Genomic DNA, 23,322 nt, shown 5'->3' with positions numbered 1-23,322 from the left:
CCACTGTAAGTGCAGCACGTGCTTGAGGAGCTGCTGGTACCTCCCTGGGAGCTGCAGGGCTGCTTCCTACTAAGGAGCTTTTGCCTCCTGGGGGAAGCTTGCAAACCTAATTACACACTGGGTGTTGGAGCAGGCGCTGGAGACCTCAGGTGGCACCGGATCCTGTCCCGTCATGCAGGTGAACCACAGGAGGGTCAGGATTCCAGCTGAGCCCTGCCTGCCCTCTGCAGACTGATCCCAGGACACGAGTGCACTGTGAAGCAGGCAAGTAGGCAGTAGTTTAAAGCGCTGCCTCTAGGTAGGTTGTGCTTGGCTGGGGTGGAGGGAGCGTGGCAAACGACAGCACCAGAACTGGCAGCTCCCAGCAATGAGACTCTATGGACCTGACCCGGAGCTGGCAGGAGGGTCGAAGAGCCCGGGTGTTAGCACTGTGTTATTCCCATCTTTCTGCTGTGATTCCTAAGCTACTCCTGCCACCATCATCCTGGGTAACTCACAAGCGGGGCTGCGGTGAGCCGGCCAGCTTCCTCTCCTGGAGGATGCTGCCAAAGAGCCTGGCTGCTGCCATGGCACAGCCCCAGTGGATGGTGATCCCGAACCCACCGTGCCCGTAGTTGTGTATCACCTGGGGGAGAAGAGGAGGGATCGGTGCTGGGAAAGCTGTCTTTAGACTGACCCTTCAACCTCCCAGTGAGCACTCGGTGACCCTCTGCTCCATCCTTCCCTCCAAAAGCTGCCGGAGAGGCAGGAAAACACCGAACGCACCCGGTTAGCCAGAGCTTGGAGCAACCCGCTCTAGCGGAAGGTATCCCTGCTGGTGGCAGGGGGGTGGAATTGGATGAGCTTTAAGCTCCCTTCAACCCACAGAATCCCAGTGTGGGATTCTATGGCACTGGGCTAAAACTGGCCCGAAGATTCCCCTGGTATTAGAGGGGGGATGAGTGAGGAGTGATGAAGGTGGGGCTGAAGCCCCGCAGCGTTAGCTGGGTTCCCAGTGAGTGATGCGCTCTCAGTGCAGTGCTTAACGGCACTGGGCAGCGGGGGTACCTGTGCCTGGAGCTGCCCGTGGCCGATGCTCTCCCGCTCCAGGCGCACCCGGGGCCGCGCTGGTCTCAGGCCGCTCCATTCCCCCACGATCTTGGCTTCCTGAAAGCAAAAGCCCAGCAGCAGCCGGGGGCGTCTGCCTGAATTCCAGCAGCCAAACGGCCCAGCCCGAGGGATCCGTGAGGGGAGGGCCCTTGCAATGGATGGGGACGGGGGCTCCCGCATCCCTGCTGCTGCACCAGCCCCAAGGGTGCTCAATGAATCGAATTGAGAAGGGTGCATGGAGAGCTCAGAGCAGCTTCCAGCGTCTGAAGGGGGCCTATAGGGATGCTGGAGAGGGACTCTTCATTAGGGACTGCGGTGACAGGACAAGGGGTAACGGGTTAAAACTGAAACAGGGGAAGTTTAGATTGGATCTAAGGAGGAAATTCTTTCCTGTGAGGGTGGTGAGGCACTGGAATGGGTTGCCCAGGGAGGTTGTGAATGCTCCATCCCTGGCAGTGTTCAAGGCCAGGTTGGATGAAGCCTTGGGTGCCATGGTTTAGTGTGAGGTGTCCCTGCCCGTGGCAGGGGGGTTGGAACTGGATGATCTTAAGGTCCTTTCCAACCCTAACTATTCTATGATTCTATAACTGTTCAGGGGCAGGTTGGGCACAGGGGATTGGAGCAAGCTGCTCCAGTGGAAGGGGTCCCTGCCCGTGGCAGGGGTCGGAACTGGATGAGCTTTAAGGTCCCTTCAACCCAAACTATGGTTTCAAACCAATTCCATGGTTCTATGCTGCAAGGGGTGACTGGGCAGAGCAGTTTCAGATCACATCACTGTGCCAAAGCCTTGCGCTGCCTTCCCAGCTGATCCACGGCACAACAACAGCTCGTCACCAGCAATTCCTTTCTCCTACAGGTCTTGCCTCAAGGGTAACGCCAGCCCCAGATCCAGCAGCAATACGGGGTGCTGGGTGCATTCACCCACCTGCAGAGCGGGCAGCAGCCGGCAGCAGCCCTCCCAGATGGTTTTGTGGTCCTGGGCGCTGTTTGCTTCGTTCCAGTTGCCGTGCTGGTAGATCCCTCCCAGCACCGTGAACTCGCTCCTGCACCGAAAGCCAAGGAGGTGACAGTGGTGAGTGCCCCATCCAGGACTCTGTGACTGTGGATCCTGCTGTACCCCGAGCCTGCACCCTGCTCCTGCGGGAGGAGCTCGCACCGAGCAGGCAGAGCGGTGCCCCTGTGTCTGCTCATGAGCAAGGCAGTCAGTAAATGCTGGCAGCATTGAAATGCCCTGGTCTGGGCCAAACCCAGGAGCTGATTTCATCTCCTATCAAACAGGACTGCTCCTGCCTGGCTGGGGGAGAGCTGGGAGGAATGGGACGGCACCGGTGGGCACACAAAGGAATGGATTTCTGCTGCTCCAAACTGTGGATTGACAGAGGACAAGAGGTGGGTTCAGGCTGGGGTGGCCGTACCTGCTGGACCCTTCTAAAGCCGTGCTTGAGCCCTGGGAAGCACAAGGACAAGGGGATGGATGAATGTGGGTGTGCAGGAGCAGAGCCCCTGGGTCCTGGACTCAGCCGCTTCCTTTGCGTTCCAGCCCTATGCCCACTGATGGCAGCTCAAGCTGTAATCAGCACAGGGAGAGGAATCTGGGTGTAGCCAGGACTGTGATCAGGAATTGTTTGGAATGCTTTGCCTGGGGGCTCCTATTTGCAGAATGGCTCCTTGCCCATCGCCTACCCCGGGATGATGTACGGTGAGTTGTAGATCCCAGATTCCATGTCGTGAGTGATGATGAAGTGCTTCACCCATGGAGCCAGGACCTGGGAGACGAAGGGGAGAGGGGCAGGAAGAGCTGGAGAAGAGGGTGCCTGGCTCAGGAGGCAGCTCAGTGACACACGTGGTGACATCCCTTCTGCTCCAGCTCCATGTACACTGCGGCACTGCCTTCCCTGCCAGGGAGAGGGGAGGGCAGGCAGGCAAGGGGGGGGCTTCCTCCCTGGGTCTGTTTCCCCAGATAATCACCCTCCTCTCCCAAGGATTTCATGTGTTTTTATCGTTAGCATTGCACCTCTGGCCTCCCCAGACCTGAACCAGGAACAGGATCCGTGTGTTCTGCTCTGGCCTCCACACACACGAGGCTTCTACATGAGCAGGGTTTGCTGGGGTTCAGGACCTGACCCCAGCGTGGCTCCAGGCCCACAGTTAACACAGAGGAGGCTCCCCCCATCCCAGAGCACCCTCCTCACCTTTATGACCTGTCCCCGGCCGGGCTGGAGCTCCGGGTCAGGCTGCAGCTCCCCTGCACGCACCCCGGTGCAGTTGATGACAACATCCACGCCCTGGGCAAACATCTGCAAGAGACAGAGGTGGAGGTGCTTGGGGTGGTACCCACGAGGCCCCTGCGGCACCGCCAAGCCCAAGCACTCGCTCCAGTGGTGTGGCTGTGGGTCAGCCATAAGGGCTGGATCCAGGGCATGGCTTCTGCTGAGAGTGGGTGCAGTTTTAGGGCACGCCGTAGTGTCGATGCTTGCGCTGCCCCAGCCTCTCTCAGCCATCACTTGTTGCACAGGAGTCTTTATCCTCCCCGGTGTCATTTGTTTCCTGCATCCACCCACTGCCCCTTCTCACCATCACCACTCACCTCCTGGAAAGACCCAACCTTCTGATGGAAAAACTTCACTCCCCTCTCTGTTAACCTGGGAAGAACAAGACCCTTTGTTGCTGACAGATTAAAAGCCAAATGGTGCCTGTAACTGATACCCAGGTATGGTTTGTTGCTCCTTGCAATGAACATCCGTGGTCCTTTTGGTGTCTCCTAATGATCTCCAGCTGTTAGTTCATGTCCCTAATGGCCCAGAGCTACTGACTGCGGTCAGTCCTGCTGAGCCCTGCTGCAGATCGGGCCCTGCTCCATGGTAGCAGTGACAAGAACAAAATCAAGCCCTAAATACTCCCATAGCTGAAAGCACCCAGGTGCAGCTCTAAGTGTCCTGTAACTGCTGCCCAGAGAAGCTGTGGCTGCCCCATCCCTGGCAGTGCTCAAGGCCAGGTTGGACACAGGGGCTTGGAGCAAGCTGCTCCAGTGGAAGGGGTCCCTGGATGAGCTTTAAGGTCCCTTCCAACCCAAACCAGGCTGGGATCCTGGGATAACCTTCACGTTTGTCATGCTCCAGGGCTCTATCAAACTGAGGAGGCAGTGAGCAGGAATTCCGGCCCCTTTTCCCTGCTTCCCAGGGTGCCTCCCCTCTGCCCTGGCACCGTGGTGGCTCGGCACTGACCTGTTGGTGAGCCAGGGCAGGTACCTCCTGCACTCCAGCATCAGCGCCGTGTTGAACCAGCCGTAGCTGAAACCAGAGGAAGCCATAAGGACCGACAGCATCTTTACGTGAGCATCCCCCTCCCAGTGCTCCCGGCATCCACTGCAGCTCTGGGACCCCGGTTCCCCTTTGCACAAGTGTGTGGCTTTTCCCCTCTGCTTACAGCATAAAACACCTTCTGCTGGTTTTGTTCCCCCCCGTTTGGCTGTGTCTGGTGAGCTAAGAGAGGGGCTGGAATGGCTTTCATGCTGGGCTGGGCTTTTTTAGGCTGTTTTCAGTGTTTCCTACTTATTCCAAGGGAAGCTGTAATGAAGAAAGGCCTCTCCTGTGCCTGCCGTTTCCCATCCTTCCTGCCCGGGGACGGGGAGGGTCCGGGACCATGCAGCCATTCCTGCCCATCAGTGCCTATGAGGAGAACACACCAACTACCTGTAACCAGGGAAGAGCTCAAGCTCCTTGGGTGTCAGGTTCCTGAACCCCAGGACAATGTCCTTCCAAGACGGGTCCTGCGGTAGGGAAAAAGGTTGTTCATGAACCTGGATCACCGGGATTCAGTGGGGATTCACCCCAAGGCAGCCGTCACGGCTGGCTCCCACCCTCGGGGGCTCAGCCCCTACTTCACACCAATACAGCACTGGGGCACAGGAGGCAGTGTCCTGAGCAGCCGTTTGAGGGCTTGAACCTGCCCGAGGGGAGACTGAGCTGAGCTCTTAGGCAGAAGCTCTTCCCTGTGAGGGTGCTGAGGCGCTGGCACAGGGTGCCCAGAGAACCTGTGGCCGCCCCATCCCTGGAGGTGCTCAAGGATACAGGGGCTTGGAGCAAGCTGCTCCAGTGGAAGGGGTCCCTGCCCGTGGTTGGAGCTGGAGGAGCTTTAAGGTCCCTTCCAACCCAAACCAGGCTGGGGTTCTGTGATCTGGAAGCGTTCAGAGCATCCTCTGGGAAGAAGCACAACCCCTGGAGCCGTTCCCAGCCCTCCTGTGACTTGCTCCTTACCGGCACCGGCTGCCTGAACAGGTTATAGCCAGAGACCAGGAAAAGTCCCATTTCCTTTGCCCCTGGGGAGCCCAGGAGCCCCAGGAGGTGATCGAACGTCTCCTTATTCCAGAGCCTGCGATGGAAACAGCAAAGTGGGGGCTCTGCCAGCGCCATGGAGCTGAGCCCGGGCGGCTCAGCCCTTCGTGCACCCGATGGGACACGGCACCCGCCTCCTCCTCCTCCTCCTCACTCACGTCTCCTGCAGGTCGCCGCGGTCGCTCAGGTAGGGCTGCCACAGGCCGGCCGCCCCATCGCTGGTGGTGTGGGGTGTGCAGCGGTCGGCATGGACCTCCAGCTGCAGGGAGGGCAGGAGGCCGTGGAAGCGCTCGTGGATGCAGAGCGCGGTGGAGAGGCCGATCACCCCCGCGCCGATGACGGCCACGCGCATGGCGCCGGCTCCCTGCGGCAATGGCAGTGGTTGAAGGGCAGCGCCGGGGAGGCAACAGCTCCTGTGGGACCTGACCCTGCTGTAGGGATGGGACTGGGCCGCTCCTGTGCGCCCAAGCACTGGCACCATCTCCTGTAGGGTGCTGTGAGCTCTCCATTCCCAGCAATGACCCAGCTTGCTCCGGGGAGTTCCTAATTCTCCTCAGCTCCAGCATGGGCTGGACACACAGGAGGCTGGCACAGATAAAAGACATGGAAACCAGCACGTGTTTTCCAGGGAGCAACGCCAAGTGCATTAAGTGCAAGGAGAGCTCCTCGCATCCCTGCCCTCGCGTGCTGTGGCTGTGCCACCACCCCCAGACCCTTCCCAGCCCCGGCTCTTTGTAAATGTGGGTGCAAAGAGGGTCTGCACCCCCTGCCTGTTCCCTCTAAGTGGAGCTTCCCACGCTGCAGCCTGGAAACAGCCCTGTGGGCACCGTCAGGGCAGAGAGCGGCCAAGGACCGAGTTCAGGAAGGGATGGGGTGCGATGGTGTGGATCGCATCCCTGCCAGCGGGTGGCTGTGGGAGGGATGCCAGCAGCACGCCAGACTAAATTCCAGCCTATCACTTTAGTTGGGCAAGGTGAAGCGCAGGCAGCATCTCTGCTGTGGAAGGCAGCCCGCAGAGGGACTGGCATTTGCTGGGATGAAGGGATGAGTCATGGGGATGTAACAGCACCAAAGGCAGCAGGAAAGCCGTATGGCTTCCCATCTGCTCTGGTTCTAGAGCCCATGGCCAGCAGGAACCGGGGCTGCCTCCGCTACCTGCAGCTACGGGGGCTGGCCCAGGCTGCCCCTGCAGCACCAGCTGAGGCGTTCTCCATTCCCCTAACTGGGGACCCGGGCTTCCAGCAGCTTACCTGCAGCGTGCGGGGTCCCTGGGGCAGGAACTGCGGGGTTTGGAGGCTCGGACAAAGCCGCCTTCCCCAGGAGCCTGTTTGCAGCCCTGCAGAGCAAGGTCCAAGTGCCGAGGGCAGCGGGATCACAGCACGGCCCCGAGCAACGGGGCCAAAGTCCCGGCTCCAGGACCGGAGCCCAGAGCCGCTGCTCTGAAGGGAAAACGGGGTCACGGCGGCGTTGGCATTGTCACCATGGATACTGCTGCCTGTCCTGCTGGATGGGGACAGCCCAGGCACCGGGCTCCTGCGGCAGCTGGAAAAGGGGATGCCTCGCACTTGGGTTTTGCGTTGTAAGACAGAAAAGGCATCGCCTCCCTGCCGATGGACCCCAGGAGCTGCCCAGCTTCCCCCTCTCAGGGGTCACAGGGCTTCGTTTCTCATCTCTGAGCTGCCTTTCCCTTCACAAAGCCCACAGCGTTGGGCTGAAAAGCCAGCTTTCTGCTGGTGTGGGTACCATTAGGAGGGGAGGCAGCCCTGGAGGTACACGTTGTGCTTGGGCAGAGCTGCTGCAATTGTGGGTTTTACCGTGCCTAAAGCTTTTATAGAAGAGGCCGCAAGGATGACAGAAACAGGAACGCATCTCCTGCACAGCCGGCTCACAGCCATGTCTCGGGAGTCCTGGGCCCAGGGTTTCACCCGTGCAGAACAACCCATTGCGAGGGATGGGGACTCGCTCCCGCAGAAGGCAGAGGAAAGGCGAGGGCAGGCACACACCGTGAGCAGAGGGATGCTCTGCCCCAGGAGAGCAGCAGGGACGGCCCCTCTGCAGACCCCTGTGCTTCACACACCCGACACCTTCAATGCTTTTGGTAGCATTTCCCACCCGGAGCATCGCTGTGCCAGGGGCTCCGGTGTGAGCAACCCCATCCAGGCTGGCCCCAAAGGATGGCAGCAAACCCAGAGCCTGGGATCCCGCTCTGGCTGCCACGAAGCAGATGGGTTATCCACAGCATCCCCTGGGATGCTGCCAGCCCAAACCACCTGTGCAAGCGGTGCATCCCGTGGGATGCAGGGGGAGAGGCAGTCCCCCAACAGCCTGAACGACCGCAGGCTTCCCACCCACACCAAATACCCCACTGCTGGTCTGCCTCTTGCGTTGGGCACCGCTGACCCCTCGCTCCGGTTTAGGGGCTGCTGCACCCCGAAACCCTTCGGCTGCTTTACGGGGGAAGCTCAGACCCCACCGACGCTCATTGGGGTGGTGGGAACCGCGTTCCTCCCGCTCCGGGACTCGAACCCGGGTCCCTGAGAGGCGGCTCCGCCCCGGGCCCGCCCCTCCGCTGGGCCGTGGCCGGCCGGGCTGCGCAGCCGCCGGGGCGGTGGAAGGGGCCGGAGCCCCGCAGCAGCCGCCGTAGCCGGGCCCTGCCGCCGCCGCCATGGCGCTGGTCACGCTGCAGCGCTCGCCGACTCCCAGCGCCGCGTCCTCGGCCAGCACCAGCGAGGTGAGCCGGGCCGGGCCGGGCCGGGCCTGGGGACGGGGAGCGGGGCGGGACGCGGCCCCTCAGCGCCTCGGCTGGGCCCCGCGCAGCGCCTCACGGCTCCGGGCCCCCTGCTCCTGGCTCCCGGCTCCCGGCTCCAGCCCCTCACGGCCCCCGCTCCCCACATCCCTCCGGCTCCGGCCCCTCACGGCCCCCGCTCCCCACATCCCTCCGGCTCCAGCCCCTCACAGGCCCCGGCCCCTCGCCGCCCCCCGGTGCCGCCTCAGCCCGCAGCCCTCCGCTTCCTCCAGGCTGCCTGGTGCCATCTCCCCGCTCTGCCCCGTCCCCTCCTCGCCCCTGTACGTTCCTGTTCCCCATGGCCGTGCCCTGCTCCAGCCCCAGCCCGAGCTGCTGAAGCCCGGGGCAGCCGCTTCGCTCTTCCCTGCCCGGTGAATCCCCGGCAGCGCCCTGGGCCGGCCTCCATGGAGCAGCGCTGCTTGCTGGCCCCTTGGCTGCGGGCATTCCCCTTCCCTGGACCCCGCACAGCCACTGCCCCCAGCCCGGGGATGCTCCGCTTTTCCCCTCTGTCCCTGTGCTGCAATGGCACCGCCTCCCCACAGCTGCTGACCCATGCGGAGCCCTTCCCCATGGTGCTGGAGCAGCTCCAGTCCCCACCCCATACACCCCATCCCTGTGTGATGTTCCCTTGCTCCCCCACGCTGCCGCTCTCTTCTCCTTCCCAGCTCTGCTGCTCTGGGGCCCTGTATGTGCTGCGTACCCCACTGTGCCCATGGTGCTGTTCTCCGCACATCCCTGCCCTGATTGATAGGGCAGGCAGCGGAGCGTCCCAGCTCTGCTGCGCACCCCTTCCTGCTGTACCCCAGGACCACCATCTCCTGCCTCTGCCCGGCTTTGGGGGGGTGTGTTCCCTCACCACAGCTCCCAGGTGCCATGCAGACACAGCTGCACCCCGTGTCTGTTTTCCTTCATCCCCTGTTTTCCTCCTGACCCTCCAAGACAAGCCCGGTGTCCACCTGCGTATCCTTCCCTTGCATCCCGCTCCCTCCCGCCCCTCTCCCTTGATGCTGCTGCCCTTGGCTTGGCTCTGTCCCCTCCCGCCAGGTAAACAATCCTATTTGTCACCTGTCAGGTCCCTGTGACTCCCCCGATTAGCTGCTCCGCGGGGGGGAGCAGGAGGGAGACGCTGCCCGAGGCTGCAGGTTCTCCCGTGGGATTCCCTTGGGAGACGTGACTCATCCCTTCCATTCCCAACTGGCGCGTGTAGATCCGTGTCCTGTGGTTTGGGCTCTGAGGCTGCAGGGACCCGGCGCTTGGGCCACGCTGTGTTGGACACAGGACTTGGGCTTTCCCAAGGGTTTTTCAGAAGGAATTTTGTTGGAGTCTGGTTTAGAGGCTTAAATGAGCCCCAGTGGCCACCTGATCACCACAGGTGTAAATGGGCTGTAACCCTCTTGCAGGCAGTGGAATTGGACTGGGTTTAACTGGTGCAGGTAGGAGAGGTGCCTCTTGCTTCATCACATTCATCTGCCTCGGGCAGCACATCCTGTACGAGCTCTGTGCTACCTTTCCCCTTCCCTCTTGAAAACCCAGACTTGCTCAGGTGTGCTTGGGTGGGTCCCAGAGGAACATCAGCTCCCATTCAGTTGAAGTGGTCCCTTCTGGCCTGAAACACCACACAGCTATAAACCATCCCTTTCCCCAGTTCAGCGTGTTGGCTTTGCAAAGTTAGTTTGCAACCCCACCACCAAGTGCCAGCCCTGCTCCTTTATGGTGCTGCTTGCAAGGAGAATCAGGGCTCTTTGTGCCTTTTAGCCTGTGTGAAGTGACTGGCGGATGCTTCAGGTGGGAGATGCTAACCATGTGTCCTTGCTAACTGTGAGAACGCTCCTGCAGCCTCAGCTCGTGAGCCTGAAGGAATTCATAAGATGGATGCTGCTGCCTGGAGAGGCTCCTTCTGCGTTAACGTGGTGTAATTCGGAGGAGCAGAGAGGAGTTCTTACGCACTTGCACACACTCACTAGCTCTGCTGCCACCTCCCTTCTGCACCACCTCCTGCTCATGCCAGGTCTGTTACCCTGACATCCTGCACTGTCTGTGCTGTGGTGGGGTCCGTGGTGTGGGTCCACAGCATCGCTTGTGCGATGCGCCGTGAAACTCAAGAGCTGGGCAGGATGCAAGGTGGACACGCTCAGCGTGGCAGCGAGCAGCAGGGGTCTGCCGTGGCTGGTTTTACTGCAGCTTTGTAATAGGAAATACAGGGAGAGCCGAGCCTGAACTCAAGTTGGCTTCTGCAGAGGGTGAGCCTGCAGCAGCTCCAGGGGCTGGCTCTGCTGCTGAGCCTCAGCTGACAATGATCAAGACTTCCCATCCCATTTGTTTAAAACCAGCTTTTCCTCCCCTTGTTGCTCCGTGACAGAGCCAAACAAACAGGGGCTGACCTTACAGAGGCCAAAATCCTGATGGAGCATCCCTGGGCTGAGGGGATCAGCTCTTGGGGGGCAGTGGGGCTTGGGGTGCTCACAGGGCCCTGCGCTGCTGCTGCACAGTGTAAACAGACTAAAAATAGCCCTGGTATGTGCTCACCATCAGCTGCAGACGTTCTGCATGGGTTTGCTCTATCTCCTTCCCTCCAAACAGCCATCGTTCCAATATCCGGCCCCTGCTGTTGCATCTGGGGTTTGTTTCCTGGCTTCCTTTGGTTCTTGCAGATCCTAAGCTGAGCAGCTCCTGCACCTCGGCGTGGGGAACAACCTGAGTTCTTACACACACAGAACTGCAGGCTTGCTTTATGTGAAACTGTTTGCTTATGTTTCACTTCTGCAAACCCACCTGGAAACAAGTCACCCTTATGGTGGCCCTTGTTTGATGTGGGGTTTGAGTAGTGGTGTAGTAAATACCAAAGTGTTTCCCGAGTGCTGATGGAGCATCATTTCTTGAAGGCTTCCATCCCTCCAGCTCTGCTGTGTTGCAGCTTTGAGGGATTTCCCATTGTAGGGTGATCTGTTAGATCCCTGCTTTACTTCTTGGGTCTGAACCATGTCCCTGGTGCAACTCTGCCCTCCGAGGGGATGCTCGTGGCCCTTCCTCCTCTGTCTACTCACCCAGGACCGAAGGAGGAGGAGTGTTTTGAGCCTTTGTTTTTCAGTCGGCTCTGGATGCAATTAGCTCCAGCTCTGTTTTCCTTTCAGAAGGAATTTTGTCCAGAAACTAATAGAGAAGTTGAAGGGGGTGGCTGGAAAGCGCGGCTGTGTGAAATTGGTTCTGAGAGGAGGCTTAATGCAGCTGGCATGCTTCAGTTTAGGGAGAATAAATAAAGTGTGAGGGCCAGTGAGGCAGTTCTGCAGCCAGATTTGCTCCTAAGGGGACTTTCCACCGGTGCCCAGTGAAAAAGTGGCTGTTTTGATCCGTGTCTGCCATCAAAGCTGTGTGTTCATCAGCAAGGCAGCAGACATAGGGCTTGTTGGTGACCGGGCGACCATCATCCTGTGTCGGGATGCATCTTCTGCCGGCATTCGGGCAGCTTGGAGGTGGCAGAGGGGTCCCTGAGGAGCTGCCTATCGGTGCCGGGTTGGGGTTCGGGTACCGGAGGTTGTGACAATCCCAGGCAGGCAGTTTTGGCTGCATCCTCTGGAGGGCACTTGTGCTGTGGCTGCACACCCTGAACTGCAGCATCAATCTGTGCCCAGCTCTTGGGTGGCAGCGTTTCTCTGCTGGTCCTGCCACGTTCTGCCCTCACGTGTGTGCTCGCGGTGACGCCGAGGCTGGCGCTCTTCAGACCGACCTGTGCCCTAGGACCAGCTTGCAGGATTAGGATCTAATAGCTTTAACATCCCCGTGAGCCCCTTTGTCACCCGGCGCTGGGTGCTGATGGCATCTATGGCCAGGGAGGCTCCTTTATCCCTGGCACTGGAAAGAAACCCCTCCATGGAAAACATCCACCCAAAGCCCATCACTGAGGGATGGCTTTAAGAAGCGTGGGGATTGTGAACAAGTTGTATGGAAACAACCAGTGTGTAACTTTCTCTTTATCCTTTTCTCCCCTCAGCTGGAGGTTGGCAGTGATGAGGAACGTAAATTAAACGTGAGGTAAGCAGAGCTGCTTGGCTCTAACCATCATTTCCACTGTTGTTAATTGCCTGCCATGTATCCCCATCGTGATTCCTGGGCAGGACTCCAGCCTGGAGCTTGCCTGGAGGGGGTTGCATGGTCTGCAGGGAGCTGAACACTGGGGTGATCTCTCCCTGATCAGTTTAGTTTTGAGATGAGTGTTTAATGAACTGAAAGCATGAAAGAGGGTTTGGGGTTTTTCTTTCCTGGGAAGGAGAAACTGGAAAATTGCTCCTCAGCTCTGGCCAAAGCACTTCACTGTTATCAGTGTCTCTGTCTGCGCTGCTGCTCTCTGAGATTGTGGCTATGGGTTGGGAAGGGGAGGGCTCTGCTCCTTCCTGGGTATTAACCATCGGGAATTTGACTCCTTTGATACCAGGGTTGTGTAGAGCCACTTTGTGCAAGGGGCTGGAAAAGAATGAGGTAGCACCTGGAGAAGGGGAAGCTCCTCTTGCTGGCCTTGCACAGAGATCAGAGGTGGTAACAGTGAGGCTGGTTTGGGACTCTGGTCTAATGGGGCCTGAGGAATTAACATGGATTGTTGACTTTAAAGCCAGCTGCTGCAGACAGCTCTTACCCTGTCACCTGTACACCCCAGTCTGAGAGATAAAGTGAAAACAACAGTGGTTCAGCAGGCCTGGTCTCTTCTCCTTCTTACTGCTTCCTACGTTAATTATCCTGCTTTCAGGTAAAAGCATTGCAAATGAACTCAGTGACAATACACAGCTAAAGCACTGGGTTTGTGGCTATTTTTGGTCTTTTTGCAAGCCAGGCACCAGCATCCATCACTGACCAGAGCAATCATGGGGGTAGATGTAGTGACACTGGGCTTAAAGGCTGATGCTTTCTTCTAGCTGTTGAAAAATGCTGCAGCAATGACTCTGCATACTGAGAGCCCAAGAGCTTCTTCTGGCCTTCAGTCTCTTGGGGCTGCTCTTCTGTCTATGATTTTCAGGATAAGAACCAGGTAATTAAATCATCAGATAGACCTCGAGAATAGGATGGCTTTTGTGCAGATCCTTTGCTGTACTCGGGTGTTCACACAGCATGGCTGAGCACTGAAGCTCCTCTGACGGGGAGGTGGGTAGATCCTGTCCTCTTCCTGCTGGATTCCTGGGGATCAACGAGCTGAGACTTTACCCAGTGCCCATGGGGTGGCAGAATTGTTCAACTTCATTGTGCTGCTTCTCCGACAGCTGAGCCCGGGTCTCCTGTGTTAAAAAAGGCAGGAACAGGCTGTGAGTAGGTTTGTGGATCTTTAAATCCTGGTCTAGCCTTGCTGGAGAATCAGGTGGCAGCTCTGCTTTGTCACACATGCCCTGAGTGCTGGGGTCAGCAGCCCAGTGCCTGACTTTGCAGACCTCAGTGATGCTCATGGTCAGTAAATGAAGGGTTCTTGGAAGCAAGACCCCTTTGCTGCCAGCTCAAACTGTGTTTCATCAATACAGCATGAATGTGCTATTACACACTGATGATATACTTGCTCATCTGCTTGCTGAACAGATTATTTTCATTCATCCCTAAAAATTCCAGGATTTTCAGTGGAGGCTGTGCAGTTGGGTCTGGTTAGATTATTTTATTGGAGGAATAGGTCTGTATCGTGGTTTTATAACATCTTGCTGCTCTCTGGTCTAAGAACAGGAGGCTTTCCTTATGGTTTCTGTCTCCTCAAAATGCTTTTCTCTCTTGTTTTCTCCCTGAAACAGCCTCTACCCTAGCACAGGCCGAGGGGACATGTTCTGGGTTCAGCTTTCTGTCACGGATATTGTTGCTTTGTGCATTTTGTTAGACTTTAAATGTGCTTTAAAGTCTTCCTTTTCTCCCACTTCCCCAAAATGCTGCAGAAGCCTTGGTAAGGTAACATCCACACTGTTTCCAGCAGGCAGCCAGGAGTCCATTTTGCTTCCCCAAACCCTTAAGTTTTACGAGATTGGGGTCCACTGGGTTCAATGGGATTTTTCTTACCCTGCTCCTTGGTGCAACCCAATTGACTTCCATTGCTATCCATCGGCTGGCTCTCTAGCACAAAGGAGATGTTTTACAAAGCCAGTGGTGTTGTGAGTGTTGGCTGTCATGAACTGGCAAACACAGGAAGATAATCACTGGCTTTAATTACAAACACAAGTGAGTTTGTGACCTTTACCAGCGTTGGCTTTCCAGTTGCCCTCTGCATGTGGTCAGAAACAGGGTGGGGGGGGGGGGGTGGTTTTGGGCACTTCTGCAGGGAGATGGAGGCTGAGCTGCTGCAGGAGCCAGTTGTCTCCAGCCTGTGTGCAAGCCTGCAAATCGATATGGAAAGAGCTGTTCCTGTTTGGCACCACTAAACCCAGTTTCAGGAGCTGGCAAGAGCAGCAGTGGAGGTAAAGGTTTCCAGGATTGGGCTTGTGTATATTTGCAGAGTGCTTTAGTGGCATAGGCTGTGCTGCTGCCTCTCCATGTAGAGACCCTGCCCTGAGAGCACTGCCTGGAGCATCCAGTGTCCTGCTGAGCGGTGATAAAGAAAGAGACTGGGGCTCTTCCTGTCTTTGCTGATGCCATCCTGTGTACCTTGCCATGTTACTTAATGCTCCTGAACCTCCTTCTCCCATCTGCAGCTTGGCAGATGTCTATTAGCTCATCTTCTGAAACACTGAGAGTAAAGCATTAGGTCTGTTTGGTTTTATTCGGCAATAAAACCTTTCAGCTGTAAGAGACATCTGGCTTTGGAGGTCTGAGGAACCTATGGCTGTTTGGGATGGGTAGAAGGCAGCACGTCCCCCTTGCTTTCCACCTCATTTACTCACCTTTGTGTTCTGCATGATGACCTGCTCAGGAAGGAACATGCTGCACCACACTGGTTTGATAACCAGCTCTACAGTCCCTTTAGCTAATGTTTTTTTTTGCTGTAGTTTAGTGAAGTGATTTTCTCTTTTGAAGGTAATGGAGTTACACTGGGCATTGGTTTGACTCGGTTCTGTGTTTGCTGCTGGAATTAGGTGAAGCCCTCAGGTTGCTGTAAACTCCCTTTGCAGCTCAGTGATCAACAGGAGGAGTAATTACAGCAGGCAAACTCCTTACAGAGCATCATTGGATTTAGATTGGGTGTTAGGACAAATTTCTTCACTTAGAGGGTGGTCAAGCGTTGGAACAGGCTGCCCAGGGAAGGGGTTTAAAAGACATGTATGTGGCACATGGGGACATGGTTTAGTGGTGACCTTGGCAGTGCTGGGCTAACAGTTGGACTCGATGAGCTTGATGGTGTTTTCCAACCGGAATGATTCTATGATAGACTCCAGAGGACTCGCTATGAGGAGGCTGTTTGGTTAAAATCACTGTAATAAAGCAAACTCCTTGCTGGCCTCATCAGCATGGAAACTTGAAGGGTGGATGCAACTGCACTGTTCAGGCTCTTCTTGCTGCACAGCGCGCCCACCACAGCTGGGGATGTTATTTATGTACATTATATTTTAATGTACCCAAAATTACTTATTAACATCCTGATCTTTAACTCTTTTAGGGATTTGTAAGTGTGTTTTGCTGGAGGGAGTCCCGACTGAATGACCTGTATCTGCAGCTTTGGCCAGGTTGACAGTACTGGGAGCGTGCAGGGGCTGGGGGTCCATCAGGCAGCAGCCTTGAGGATGCGTTTGTGGGGACAGCAGCTCATTACACACACGACACGTCCCACTCACTGCAGTATTTATTGTCCCCCAGTTACTTGGTGGGAGCTCTTGGGGCAGAAGCTGCTGATTTTATTAACTGTGCAAAACAGGACGCTGAATCACATCCTGGCAGGGCTGCAGCATCCTGCCTTAGCGTGCTCCGTACAATGGGGAGGCAGAGTCCCAGGCTCGTGACCCCTTCTGGCCTGAAGGTGTGGCCGTGGAAGCTGATGGAGATATAATTAGACCTTTACATTAGTGGTGGGTTGTGTGGGGTGTTCAAAGACCACAGAGCCGAGGAGCCTGCGCTTGGTTGACACTTATTTAAGCTCTGGCCTTTCCAGGAAACTGTTGCTGACTTGAAGTTGAGCAACACGAGGAGTTTACTTGGATGCTGGGAGAGTAACAGCAGGAGGTCTGCCAGCGCTCAGAACTCGATATAAATACCCTTTTCTTTTATTCTTTTAGCTTTTTTTTCCGTGAAGCCTCAGCAGTTTGGCTTGAAACAAACCAACTGGCCCCGTTATCAAAGGTACTGGCTTGGCTCTGAGTTCTGTTCCTGTAAAAGGCCAATGTGGTTACTGTTTATTTAGGTGTTAGAGCTGGGTCAGAAAAATATTTTGGTTCCAAATGCCTCGATGTGAAATACCTGAATCTGTGATAATCCATTGCCAAGATCTGTGAGTCAGGGATTTCGCAGGCACATCAGAGCTGTGGTCTGCTGACAAGTGGCCTTCAGATGTGACATGCACAGAGCACCTTCATGGCCATGGCTTTGCTTTGCATGAAGAGAATGTTGGGTTGTGGTTTATCTCCCAGACATTCACCTATCATTCTGCAGCATTTGAAGCCCTGATGCAGAATCACATCACTGCTACACAGAAATAAACCAGAAAGCAAAACAAGCCAAAAATAAGTCCAACCTCAGATGGATGCAGACCTGTGTCCTTAGGTGTCCCTTAGTTGTTCAGGTTCATCTCGGCTGAGAACTCTTCTATGCAGAGCTTGCCTTTCCTCTCTGAGGGCTTTAGTCCAGGCAGGAGTCGGTGATGTTGAGCTTGTACAGCCCAGGCAGGTCTGCATCAGCTTTCCATGACGTAAGGTATGGCTGTCCATCCCCAGGGTGTGACCTGGCAGTGGTTAACATCACTGCCAGAGCTGTTTGTGTGCACACACCTCGTCCCCTTGCAGCCAGTGCAAAGGTTTCTCTTTTCCCACAGGAGAGGTAGGTTTCCCTGCGTCCTTCCTGGGACAGGAGCAGGAGCACACACGGAACCATCTGAGCAGCTGATGTGCTGTGTGTCCATACCCACCTCAGCTGGTTCTTGCTGTTGGTATGTCAAGGTAGTGCCCATTGCACCAAACACTCCCCAGCACTGACCTAACACTTGTAGGGCCCGGAGTCTGTGCCTCATGCTCACCAGCACAGAGACCTTATGCAGAGGGACTCACCAAACCTACTCTAGCTCACCAGTGCTTCTTGACGCAGCCCTTGCTGCAGGAGCCACCAGTGAGGGTGGCTGCCGGGGGGTCCGTGGTGTGCTGCTGGGCAGAAAACCTCTGGGGCTGAGCAGCAGAGGCCAAAGCATCCAGGAATGCAGGAAAGGGGACGAAAGGTCCCTTTCAGCTGTTCCAGAAGGCTGCCAGGTTGCCTGTTTGTTCTGTCTGCCATCCAAATGGTCACGTCCAACACTCCCATCCCTGTGGGGACCGCTGCCTGTGGGCCTGCTCACAGCCTGCCTGCGTGTGGGCATCTCCCTCCAGCCCTGCAGAGCGTTTTGGGCTACAGGTGTTCTCTCTGCAATACTGATGCTGCCTGTAAAAGATGGGTTTGGAGTGGAGGAGGTAAAGAGGGATAATCCTGGGGTTTTTACCAACGATTCTGACTCTATGATTCTGTGATGTTATGATTCTTTTCCATCTTAAGCCAGCTTTTCCCCTGGCTGGTGGTCTCCTACACCCTTGCTGGGGTGTACCTTTGCCTTTGTGCTGGCTGGAGCCCCTTGGGGAGCCAAGGCAGGCTATGGTCTAGCTGAACACTGGAGGTGGTGTCTGGGTTGAGCTGGAACTGTTCTCACTCTGCTTTTACCCCACATGATCCGTCTGGATTTGACTTTCTTTTTCCACAATACCAACGTGTCAAGTGCTGCCTGGTCTGTGCTGCCTTTTTTGGAGTCATTCTGAAAGCCAGCAGCAGAGCTGTTTCTTGGGTTGCTGTGCCACCGCTGCCTGTAGGATTCTCAGCTGTGCTTCCCATGCTGTTGCCTCTGTCCTGGCTGACCTTCGTGTGCGCCGCTTAGAAGCTGCTTTCTCCATCCTTGAAGCTATCATTCACCTTCCTTTTCTTCTCCAGTGGCGCCGGGGGAGAGTTTCCACTTGTTTCTCTGAGAGACACCACTGAGGGGGGGGAAGTGGGGTGACTTAATGAAATGGTTTAATGGATTATAACAATGAGCTGACAGGAGGAATGCAGGAGGATCGGCCCACGTGCTGACAGCTCGGCTGGGGAGGAGATGGGAGCTCCTGACACCTCCCTGGCACTCCTGGGCTTGCGGTCTGTCCTCTCCCTACCTGCGGTCACAGAACAGCTATGGCAGTAACGTGGCAACAGCATCATCCCCAAACGGGACGTGTAGGAGAACACAGGGTGGCTTGTAGGGTGGGGGAAGAAGGGAGGCAGTGTTCTGGGAATAGCCGGCTTCCCTCAGCCCACCAGGGTGCTGGGGACAGGGCTGCCAGGAGGCTCTGAAGAGTTATTTCTCCTTTCCTAAGCAAGAGAGAGAAGTTTCTTTATAGCAGCTCAATGGGTAGGTTGAGGTTTGGAGAGGATCAGGCCTCAGCCTCTAGAGACAGTGGCTGTCACCAAAATGCCATCACTGGGAATCTCAGGAACGCTCTCTGTGGTTCCAGCCGTTCATTCCAAGCCCATCACGTAGCTGGATGATGCCATGATCAGCCCCGTGCCTTTTTGAACTCTGCGATCAAAGGGATGAGCAAAAAGGATTCCTTTTTCCCTGTGAAACAATCTCTTTATTTTATTTGGCTCTTCACCACCCCAGGCCTAGGGATTCCTGGAATTTTCCTGGCTGTTTGGGAGCTCTCCCGCTCACTGATTTGTGCTGGAATGGGCACCAATCCTGATAATTTGTCTGCTTCCCTCTTCCTTCTCTTGGCTGGTTTATCCATGCTCTGCCCTCAGAGCTGTGTGCTGCCCTGGTTGGGCTCCATGTGGAGCTGGGTGATCCCTGCTCAAGCCCAGCGTGATACTCACCCGGTACTGGAGGCACTTCACCACCAGTCCATCTCCATTGGGAAATCAGCTTTTGTGGGCTTCATGATTGATTTCAGCTTTATCTTTCTCCCCTTTGTGCTGGAGGAGGGTTTGTATCTTGTGTTGTGAATGGCCAGCAGTGTCTCCAGCCCCTCTTAGCATTCCTGCACTGTGGATGTGGCCCACGCCTTGCAGCTGAACAATACATGCTCAGACTCCCCTTTTGTTGCTGCACTGCTAAGAACAGGAGAGCAAAGCCTGCCCTGGCTCTTGCTGCCTGCCTGACTGCCTTGGAAATGGATGGGGAGATGCTTGCCCCTGTGGGGAGGCATTACAAGATCCCCTGTGAGCATGGGATGCTGCCTAACCTCCTTGTTGGACACCTGCAGTTCTGATCTCAGGTCAGGTTCTCAGCATACCACACAGTCTATGCATGTGTGCAATAGGGCTTTGGTTTAAAACCACATTTCAAGTGTTGGACAGGCTGCCCAGAGAAGCTGTGGCTGCCCCATCCCTGGCAGTGCTCAAGGCCAGGTTGGACACAGGGGCTTGGAGCAAGCTGCTCCAGTGGAAGGGGTCCCTGCCCGTGGCAGGGTTGGAGCTGGAGGAGCTTTAAGGTCCTTTCCAACACAAACCACTCCATGATACATAGAATTATAGAATAGGTAGGGTTGGAAAGGACCTTAAGATCATCCAGTTCCAGCCCCCTTGCAATGGGCAGGTATGATATGGAACTGGTCCTTCCCTGCTCCTGCTGCATAGCCCCACTCCATGTTAAGCTGGGATGGTTGTGGTGATGCTTGCGGCTGTGTTTGTGAAGGTGATTCCTTTGTGTTTCATTTGGTGTCTCCGTGGCACTGGACTCTGCTTGACCGGTGTGTGACACAGAGCAAAGGCCGCTTGGAAACACCAAAAGTGCTATTTTAAACAGCATGAGAAAGGACTTGCTGCTGCTGCAGCTCCTGTGGCTGTTTCTCAGGTTGAACAGTAGCATGTCAGCCACTCGCTTTGAAGTTCATTTTGTTCCCTGGCGCTGTTTTGTGTTGCTCAGGCTCCTCCTGAAGGCCCCTCTCTTGGTCAGGAAGTGTTATCTGATGTTCCTCCTATCAAGCCAAAGCAAGCAGCCAGCGTGCTTTAATTGTCAGCATGGCTTGGGAAGCAGGGAGCAGCTGCTCCTTGTCTTCCTGCTGCTGCCCTGCCTGCATCTTCCTTTCTCTTTGATGTGCTCCTGTCCAGCTTAGTTTTGTTGCTGTTTCAGTGTGCCCTGTTTCAGGATCCACCCTTTGGCACGTCAAGGGCCTGTGGGAGCATCCGAGGGGAGCTCCCCTCTCTGCTCCCAGAGCTCCCTGCCCTCGACCCGCACTGGCTGGAGTGAGGGTCCCCGAGGAGAGCACAAAGCAAAGCCAGGCAGAGCGGATGCGCTTGTTCACTACATGAGCTCAGCACTAAAACATGAGCTGGGAGCGAGCAGATCTGAGCAGCACTTGCACTAAGCAGGCTGCTTGGCCATGATCAGCAGCAAACACAGAGATAACAAGTTCATTATGGCTCCAGAAACCCCAGGGGTCACTGGAGGTGTGGGGATAACCCAGGCTCCTTGGGCATCCATGTACGGGGGGATGCTGGGGCTGTGCTGGGATCAGCAGGGATACCCAGCCAGGCACAGACTGACATTCCTACGTTCTGCCTCTTTTAGCTAGACACTAGTTTTTAATCCTTGGACTGGCAAGAGGCTGCTGAATCAACCTCAGGCTTGGCTGTGTCTTCCGGGGAAAGTGGTTTTCTCCCTTCTGACTTCTGTGTATGGATATTTAGTTTGAGACGAGTTGTGTAAGATGTATTAATAGAGTGTTCTCTTGTATCCTGCAACAGGATTATGTCTTACATGAGATTCCCATTAAAACAGGGAACTCGAGGACCTGAGGCAGTCAAGGTTTCTTTGAGGAGCACACCACAACCTGAGCCCCAAGGGCAAGGCAAAGCTTAGGGAGCCCTGTGAGTGGCAGCTGGTCCAGCTCGCTCTGTTCCATCCCCTAACGCGAGCAGCTCTGTTCCAAAATCCAGTATATTCAACAGAATCCTTACTGGCATTTGTGGACCCGGGGGGCAGCGTTTTGTAACGCTGACAAGGCACTGCCTATTGTGTGCTTGAGCAACTCGACATGTAATTGATGTGTGTTGCAGCCACGCTCTTCTGGAGCTTTCCCAAAGGGGAAGAAATATTTCCTTTTCAAGTTGAGCAGCACGGAGCCAGCGGATGGAGCAAGGGTCGGTGAAGCAAGAGACACAGGAGCCTGCTCACAGAGGGGCTGTGGCCATTAAGCACCTTCTTCTTCCCACCACTATGGGTTGGAAGGGACCTTAAAGCTCATCCAGCTCCAAGCCCAGCCACGGGCAGGGACACCTTCCACTAGAGCAGCTTGCTCCAAGCCCCTGTGTCCAGCCTGGCCTTGGGGCTGTGACAAAACCTGTGGGCTCTGCATTTATTCAAGAGCCTGAAGTGACTCCTGTAACGCAGCTGTGCTGGTCAGGATTCCTGGCATCCAGGGGATGGGTGGCCGTGGATCCTGTGCCAGTGAGGCTGGGTAGGAATGGAACAGAGAGCTGCTTCTGCCCCTGGTCAGGCTTGTGGTGATGGTGAAAGGCGTACATGCCATTCTGGTTTGTGCCTGGAGAAAGAACTAGTCAGGGTCTGTAAGCAACAAGTCTTTATCATGTCTGTGTTCCAGAGCTGCCCTGCAGTGCTTTAGCTGTACAGGAATGAAGAGGCATTAGGCTACATGATGCTTATCTAGTTCTGTCCCAGGGAATAGGGGCTTCCTGCAGGCAGGGGCTGCTGCACTGATAGGCGCTGCGCTGCCTTGGGAAGCAAACAAACAAACAAAGTCTGGAGGAGGGAAGCGATTAGACGAGCCTCAGCTGGTTTCCCCCCCTCCTGAATGGCCCTCTTTCATCAGGAGATGTTAGGACAAGTGCTTTTTCAAGCCAGGATATCAGTGGAAGACACAGTGTTCTGTAAAAGTCATCCAGTTCCTGGGTAGCATCAACAGACGCGATTGCTCTGCTCCGCACTGAATATACGGCCGACCTTTTCTTTCCCTTCTTTTCTTTGCTTTTCGGGCTTTAGAAGCAAAAGGATGTGAGTTTTACAGCGAGTTATGAATCTTCTCAACTTTACTGACTTCTGTCTGACTCTTGGGCCAGCACAATGCTTCTGCTGTTCAAAGAGAACCAGTCCGAATTAGTATGTATTAGCCACTCGTTTTTCTGCTGCTAACAAATGCTGCTTACTGGGGCATTTATCACTGCTGCCGAGGGTCAAAAGTTGGGATGTTCTTTAATGGGAGGATTTTGCTGTTCTGTAGGAGATCTTTTTAAAGAGGCTGGAGTTTTGGTTGTTTATTGGGAGTGCAGGGTTTAAAAGGGGGCTTAAACTGGGTCGGGATGCTGTGCCGTGCGTGTTTCTCACTTCCATTTCATTTAGCTGTCTCTTGGAGCAGTTGTGTGAAGGGACTGAGAGTGAGGAGCGTTCCCAGAGCGGAGATAAGGCTCGCTGTGGGGTAATGCTGCCGCTTCCCTGTGATGGAAAATAGGAGCTTTGGCAAAGAGGTGCTTGGGTGCGTTCCCTCCGTTCGGCACTGTGCTGGCCGTGTAGGAATGGGAGCTTATGGGGAGACTGGGGAGGTAGAGGCAGGCTGGCTCACGGGGAGCTGAGCTTCGTAAAGCTGGGACCCAGGTTAGGAAGCCAGCACGCAAAGAGAAGTCTTCCTCGGGCTTTGCTTCCCGGTTCAGTTCCGTGCCGACGGAGTGCACCGGGACAAGCACTTTGCAGGGTGGCTTGTCCTTTCCCTGCGGTCCCATTCTGCCCCTGCAGCACAGCCGACCCATTTGCCTGCAACTGGGAATCTTCTGGTTTATTATGGAAGATTCCCTGATGCGGGAGGAGAACGTGGGGCGAGACGAGCGCTCGGAGCAGGAGCCGCCGATGCCTTTGGGAGGGAGCTCTGTCTTTTCTAAGGGTTTTCCTGCTGGAGAAATCCCAGTCAGTGCTTTATTAGGGGTGAAAGAATATCCCTTGGGATGCTTTTTCACTTCCTGAGAGAAGCATTTCCCAAAATCCTTGGGGCAGGAATACTGTGAATTATCTCCTTG

At 55.7% G+C, this 23,322-nt stretch overlaps 2 protein-coding genes across 4 annotated transcripts in view; one reads left to right on the top strand and one right to left on the bottom strand.

The window, feature by feature from the left end:
* Positions 1–410: 410 nt before the first annotated feature.
* Positions 411–6,748, bottom strand: DAO (D-amino acid oxidase). The gene is made up of 11 exons (XM_057412229.1): positions 6,674–6,748; positions 5,582–5,787; positions 5,346–5,460; positions 4,782–4,858; positions 4,314–4,379; positions 3,677–3,731; positions 3,282–3,386; positions 2,773–2,855; positions 2,015–2,132; positions 1,048–1,146; positions 411–625 (listed from the first exon to the last, which is right to left on the bottom strand). The coding sequence occupies exons 2-11, from the start codon at positions 5,773–5,775 to the stop codon at positions 494–496; spliced, it is 1,044 nt and encodes a 347-aa protein (XP_057268212.1). The 5' UTR covers positions 5,776–5,787; positions 6,674–6,748; the 3' UTR covers positions 411–493.
* A 1,273-nt stretch (positions 6,749–8,021) lies between these two features.
* Positions 8,022–23,322, top strand: part of SSH1 (slingshot protein phosphatase 1) — a 30,884-nt gene continuing 15,583 nt past the window's right edge. Inside the window, exons 1-2 of one of the 3 annotated variants that reach the window (XM_057412843.1) lie at positions 8,022–8,154; positions 12,197–12,237. In XM_057412843.1, coding sequence (XP_057268826.1) covers positions 8,089–8,154; positions 12,197–12,237 — 107 coding nt within the window. In that variant the 5' untranslated portion in view covers positions 8,022–8,088. Of the gene's footprint in view, positions 8,155–12,196; positions 12,238–21,964; positions 22,415–23,322 lie in introns of those variants that run through there. The other 2 variants (XM_057412849.1, XM_057412858.1) reach the window with 2 other exon arrangements.

This window comes from Pezoporus wallicus, unplaced genomic scaffold (genome assembly GCF_028554395.1).
Source record: "Pezoporus wallicus isolate ANWC-B61680 ecotype Strahan unplaced genomic scaffold, APGP_CSIRO_Pwel_v1 contig_13850, whole genome shotgun sequence".
Lineage (NCBI taxonomy): Eukaryota > Metazoa > Chordata > Aves > Psittaciformes > Psittacidae > Pezoporus > Pezoporus wallicus.
This window is presented reverse-complemented; position numbering and strand designations above follow the sequence as displayed.

Coding starts and splice junctions, on each gene's coding strand:
- DAO (XM_057412229.1), bottom strand. CDS start 5,775: ATGCGCGTGGCCGTCATCGGCGCGGGGGTGATCGGCCTCTCCACCGCG. Junction 3,732..4,313: donor CTGCCCTGGCTCACCAACAG/GTCAGTGCCGAG, acceptor TGTTCTTCCCAG/GTTAACAGAGAGGGGAGTGA. Junction 626..1,047: donor ACGGGCAGCTCCAGGCACAG/GTACCCCCGCTG, acceptor CTTCTCCCCCAG/GTGATACACAACTACGGGCA.